The 5,969-nt window shown below is 45.1% G+C and overlaps 1 protein-coding gene across 1 annotated transcript; it reads right to left on the bottom strand.

Moving 5' to 3' along the window:
- Nucleotides 1-1,092: 1,092 nt before the first annotated feature.
- Nucleotides 1,093-4,400, bottom strand: LOC119272509. Its single transcript, XM_037553979.1, has 3 exons — nt 4,260-4,400; nt 1,836-2,024; nt 1,093-1,719 (listed from the first exon to the last, which is right to left on the bottom strand). The coding sequence occupies exons 1-3, from the start codon at nt 4,398-4,400 to the stop codon at nt 1,093-1,095; spliced, it is 957 nt and encodes a 318-aa protein (XP_037409876.1).
- Between the last annotated feature and the right edge of the window lie 1,569 nt (nt 4,401-5,969).

The raw sequence follows: 5,969 nt of genomic DNA, 5'->3' as shown, positions 1-5,969 counted from the left end.
TCTTGCTGCTACAAATTTTGTGACGTGGTCCATGCTACCAAACAAGCTATCATCCGCACACCGTGAGAACTCAGTCTTCAGCTGCTCGTTGGGTTGGCAAAAAAAACAATAAAGGATGGGATAAAAGGAATTAGTGAATTCTGGCACTGGCTTGACAACAGAAAAAAAATAAACCGTAAAATGCTCGTGAGAGTGCTTTGATTTAACTGCCATTTTTAGTTAGAAAACTAGCCTATCATGTTGCCAAGTTTACAGAAAAACAAATGCATGCTTTAACCCAAGTCAAGCACTGTGGCATCATTGTTGCCTAAATTTCCTTAGCATGTGTGGATGGGGTTTCTAGCATGTAGAATCGCTTAGTTTTTCAGTATATAACTTAGCAGGACTATATCAATTATAGGAAATCATCAAGTTGCCATAAAAAACTATGAGCTTGCTAATGTTTAGTGTGCAACTTGCTATGGTGAAATTATTGGATTTGCCTATTTTTTCTTAAAAAATTTAGACATCAGCTGCTATAACTGCCCCAGCAAAAATCCTACCTGTTGCAGACAGTTGCAAACAAGGGTAAACAAAATGAGTAGAAAATTACAAAGTTGGTTCATGAAGTACTTTTGAACTTGCTACTGTCCAATATACAAATTGCTACGGGCAATGTGTTGGACTTGCCTACTTGTTGACAAAATCTTATACATCAGCTACAAATAGTGACAAGATAACAAAAAATGACCACAAAAAACTTTGTACTTGTTTGGACCTTATAATTCAATTGCCTCCTCTATGAGAAGCTAGATTTGCCTAACCTTATGCCTTTTAAAGCAAATAAAATTCAATTACTGAATACAGATGTGATGACAAAAAATAGCTTACCCGCAGTTTCCCATATTCCCCGGGAGCTTTCCTGTCCTTCTTGATAACTCTTGCCATCAAATCTGAATTCCAAACTGAAACACTTGGTACCAAGCTGGGAATTGGTTCATCAACATCCAAAGAGTCTAGATACAGCAACTGAGTTCCGGATAAGAAAAACATAAAGTTTGAGTTATGATATGATTTTTAAGAAAACATAGAGCACATAGGAAACATACAGATTCAAAAGGTAGGTGGACTTACTACGAGGTGGAAAACACAGCAACAAACATCCTTCTTGGCACGACCTGATTTGAATGCTAGCTTTAGTTGATCAACCACAAACTGGCATATGTTGGTTTCAGTTATTCCATTTACATCCATGACCGCAGGGAAGCTTTTTGGTGAAATGCTTAAACTTGTAGATGGTGCAAGGAAGCAAGAGAAGACAAGAGACAACCATGCGCGTAGGAAGTCGTCATCGTGAGCTCCTGCCATATCTTTGATCATCTTGCACCATGCTGTGAGAGATGGTGAATTCTTTGAAGTGATATTGTAAATCCTGAACATTGCCTTTGTGATCTCAGGGCGGTTTTCGTAACAGACTTTTCTCCCCCTATTTGGCAAACCCCATATCCTCCGAACACTCGCAGCATCTACTGGAATCTTCCCCCTCTCTGGAATAACTATCTGTGACATCTCTGGATCATAATGCTTCATTATCCATTGACTAAGATCGCCAGGCATGCTGTTCGCTGCAAGGTCCAGCAGGCCTCCAAACTCTTTTCCAATAATAACACCTTTTTGATTAGAAACCAACTCTTTATTCAATTTGAACAGCCTTGCAGGCGATGCCCTATTCCTACGACCCTATGGGAAAATAGTTTGAAAAACAGAAGAAACAAAAATCAACAAAAATGGAATATGCAAAGCAATTTAGACACTACTACTAGGCAATTGTTTCAATAAGGTGAAGCAGAAAATACCTCGTTTCCTCCGGTTTTCTGCCGCTTTGGATTTGGTGGCTTATCCACACCACCGCTTTTGTCACTCATATTTTCAGCATCTCCGGGAAGACTCTCATTGCTCACAATATCATCAGGGCGCTTCCCTCGGCAGATAATTGCCTTACTCCTCTGGCGCTTGTACCCAACTAACGGTTCACTGCTTTGAGCCTGAGAAATGAAGATAAACACATAAATAACAATCCATAACATGAAGTTATGAAAAAATAAACCAAGAATGAAGATAAGGAAAAAGGTAGAATGTTTCGAAAATGATTTAATGAATTCTGCACACCTCCATCCTACGGACTTCAGTTGCATGAGATGCGCCATCAATAGGATCCAATGCAGGGGGGGCATCCTGTATGCCTTTTTTGCTTGCCCCCGACATGTTTTCGTGGTGCACGTAAAAAAGAACATCATCACACATGAAAAAAGGAGTAAAAAAACTGCAAATTGCCTAGTGTTCAGCCTAGTCATGTAAACACAGAATGACACACATAAATGCATAATCACATTAAAAAAACAAAACTAAAAAACTGATGCAAAGGTGTCAGGCAAACTCATACAGAAAGAAAACATGACATGCTGGCAAAACGGGTAGTCATATAAGGCAACTAGAACTAAAACTAAAGCTGAATTTATTTCTGTTTTGCTATATAAAGTTGGATTAAAGTGTAAAGAAAAACTGAAGCACATCAGACACACTGTTTTTTCAGATCAAGCAACTTGCACCAATGTCGTTTAAAAATTGACACCAATAAACTAGTTCCCTCTATTCTACATCTACCCATGGCCTTATCGCGGGTTGCTTGATCTGAAAGTATTGTTCACACATATAAGAGATAGGAACATATGGACAGACAACATACTACAATGACCCTAATTCAGGTTTTAATACCAACATACATGTTTTTTCCTGATGCCCAATACTTCATTGAGCAACTTCTGGCAACATATTGAGCAAGTCATTCACCGCAGTGAAGCAAAAAACGAACAAAAAACTACAGAACTTCTGTATGGGCAACTTCAGGAAACATATTGAGCAAGTCGCTCGCAAAACTAGAGCAACTTGACAAAAAAAGGGGGACAAACTACAGAGTTTCAGTGTGGGCAACTTTTGCACCATACTGAGCAATTCGCTCTCAACACTATGGCAACAGTACAGCAACACTACAGAAAATGTGAACAAAAACTAAACTACCTCTGTGATAAGCATCCCAACAACACTTCCCCTTCAACCCAGCATCCCAAAAAACATCCGACAAACTGGCTTCAAACCACCTACATCCAACCAGTAGTGGAATCACCTTGCCAAACAATCCCAAACGTCCACTATCTACTCGTCAACTATCTACTCGTCAATTTCGAGACAAGGGCAACAAGCGCAAACAAAAAACGAGGCCAGATCTCCTTACCAAACGATTGCGAAGCAGGGAGATGGTCGTCCTATACGCAACCCTGACCTCTGCGCGAACGGCACGGCGCTCGCAGCGGCCGTTCCTCCCCTGTCGACGACTTGTACTCCGACGACCGTGAGCGGCGCCGCAGCACAGCCTACTTCTCCTCTTCCGGGAACAGGGAACGCAACAGAAGCACCTGGTGCCCATGCGCCGCTGGCTACCTCCCCCTTGCCGGTAAACTCAGCCCGCACCTGGAGGCCGCACGCGCCGCTGGCTATCGTCCCCCTTGCCAGGAACCGCCGCCCGCACCTGGTCGCCGCGCGCCGCTGGCTACCTCTCCTTTGCCGTGAATGGCCGCCCGCAACTGGCCGTCGCGCGGCGCTGGCTACCTCCCCTTCGCCGTGAATAGCTCCACCCCGGCGGGACGAACGGTGGCGGATTTGGGGCAGGGGCAGGAGAGATTGCGGGATTTGGGGCGGAGTGGGTGAACAGTTTCGAAAATGAGGGGAGACGGACGCGAGAGGAGAGGAAGTGGTGGGACCCGGAACCGACGCTCCCACCCAACGGGCGACGGGCCGACCAAGTGAAACGCGCGAGCGAGGAAAAACAGACAGCGGCGCACCTGGTGGGCGTGATCGCGATCGGACGGCGCAGAGACGTGTGCGCTCGAGTGCGCTAACGAGCACAGCTGCACTTTTTAGGATTTAGGTTTGGCAAAACAAAAGATTTGCTGTGAAAATTACCCTGTTCACTTGAAGGAATTGTCATGCTTCCGACAGCACAAATTGCCGTAAACGACTTTCGTTTTACTATGGTTCCCCAGTGAATGTTCGCTGAATAACAAATTTTCTTTTTCCAAACGTTGCTCGTTAGATGCTTTTCTAGTTGTGCAGCACTGGGCGCCGGTGCGCTGGCCAAAATTTTCGACCGGTCTGCTCAGAGCCGCCCGATCTGGTTGCACGGGACCGTCAGATCCTAACCCCTTATTCTATTTTTTTCTTACCTTATCCACTCCAGCACACAGAGAGAGGATCGAGCCAGTCAAGGCCGCCATGGATGCGTGACAACGAAGCCCGCGCTTGCCGCCTTGGCACCGCTCGTCCTCGTCGTCCTCGCCGCCTGTGGCGCTCGTCGCCCCGGCCATGGCGCCGCCCGCGCTTGTCGCCCCAGCCGCCCGCCGCATCGCTCATCGCCCCGGCAAGGGCGCCGCCCGTGCTTCGTCGCCTCGGCAATGGTGCCGCTTCGCGCTCGTCGCCCCGTCCATCCATGCTCGTCGTTCTGGCTGCCCGCATTCGCCGGAGATCCCCGAGCTGACCCGTGGTAGGAAATCTACCAGTGTTTTCGCTGACCCGACGCTGACGCTGGTTCCAGCCATTGTAGCTTTTTTGTCATGGATGCAGCTCCGCCTCACCAATGATTGACTGGTTCCAGCAAAAAACAGAGATGCTCGTTGTAGCATTTTTTCATGTCGGTCGTAGCAAATGAAGACAACAGTTGCAGAAAAAAATCCTCGTTGCCGCCGTCGAGCTTGCAACTCCACAAGGAAAAAAGCGGATGTAGCAAAATTCCTCGACGGGTGTAGCAAAAACTACAACGGTTGCAACAAGAAAAGTCGTTCTCGTCCCGGGACTCAGCTCGGCCAGGGCCGGTCCTGAGATTATGAGGGCCCGGGGCGAAACTAAGGCAGTGGGCCCTTTTTATAAACATCATAGTAATAATATTTTTTTGTGGAGGGTCACAGCAATATTATTCAATATACGTTTAGATGAAATGTTATGAACAAACCCTTAAATGTATTCTAAATCAATATATCAAATAATTTGTAAGTATTTTCCTTTAAAAAATCTTCTAACATTCATCCATGCAAAGTTATTTATGATGGGGTCATTGTCAATCCTGTCTAGCAATTTCTTCTAAATGATCTCCGTCCACGGCAACTATCTCGACTCACCATGTAGTATTAATCTCAACAAGAATTCAACTACTCCTCTCATTGATTTTATCAAGTCAACCTCACGTTTCCCTTTTCTTTTCTCGCTACCACATGCATAATTTCTAGACAAAATAAAAATAAAATCATCAAAAATTAAATAGTTCAAGCTGTGCATCATTTATGTGAAAGTAAGTATTCGATTAGTAACAATTTTCCTTGTTGCTTGTTGCTAATTATTCGAGGTAAATTAGATATATGATAGGGAGTAGTAATATATGATTGTTAAGCACCCAATTTCTCACACATATCACATCTTTTTACTCATCCAGAGGCGTAATAGTGGTATACCTGGGATTGATCGGATCGCCATTGATGATCGGACACTAGAAGATGATACGATGCAGACTTCCCGCGGGATCTGTGAGTCGATGTAGGTGTGCACCGCGCCCAGCCTCTGGAGAGTGGAGACCGGAGGCGCTGGGCGATGTCAATTGCCAGGGCCTGACTGGTTGCATCCATCGCCTGGAGAACTGTCTACTGTCTGCGGCGACTTGAGGCAGGGAGTTCAGAAACGACGGGACAAGAGAATAGGAAATTAGGGATTGTCACGAATGGGACGAGATGATTACGTCAAATTACTTGCCTTATTACAGGACTAAAATTACGCTGCTAACTATACGTCCCTTTCTCTCTCTGTGCCTTCAGTTGGGCTGCTTTTATTTTCTAAAGAGAAGCTAATAAGGGCCTATGGGCTACGTGCATACAGAAAACCCTGGGAGG

The sequence above is a fragment of the Triticum dicoccoides genome, chromosome 3A (genome assembly GCF_002162155.2).
Source record: "Triticum dicoccoides isolate Atlit2015 ecotype Zavitan chromosome 3A, WEW_v2.0, whole genome shotgun sequence".
Taxonomy (NCBI): Eukaryota; Viridiplantae; Streptophyta; class Magnoliopsida; order Poales; family Poaceae; genus Triticum; species Triticum dicoccoides.
The sequence above is the reverse complement of the archived record's forward strand: the minus strand, read 5'-3'. Positions and strand labels throughout refer to the sequence as shown.

What these genes read in the sequence shown, in the direction of transcription:
- LOC119272509 (XM_037553979.1), bottom strand. Translation starts at nt 4,400, where the DNA reads ATGGCCGGGGCGACGAGCGCCACAGGCGGCGAGGACGACGAGGACGAG. An exon ending in TGTGTGCTGGAGTGGATAAG is followed by an intron (nt 2,025 to 4,259) that starts GTAAGAAAAAAA and finishes TTCATTTCTCAG; the next exon opens with GCTCAAAGCAGTGAACCGTT. An exon ending in AGAAAACCGGAGGAAACGAG is followed by an intron (nt 1,720 to 1,835) that starts GTATTTTCTGCT and finishes ATTTTCCCATAG; the next exon opens with GGTCGTAGGAATAGGGCATC.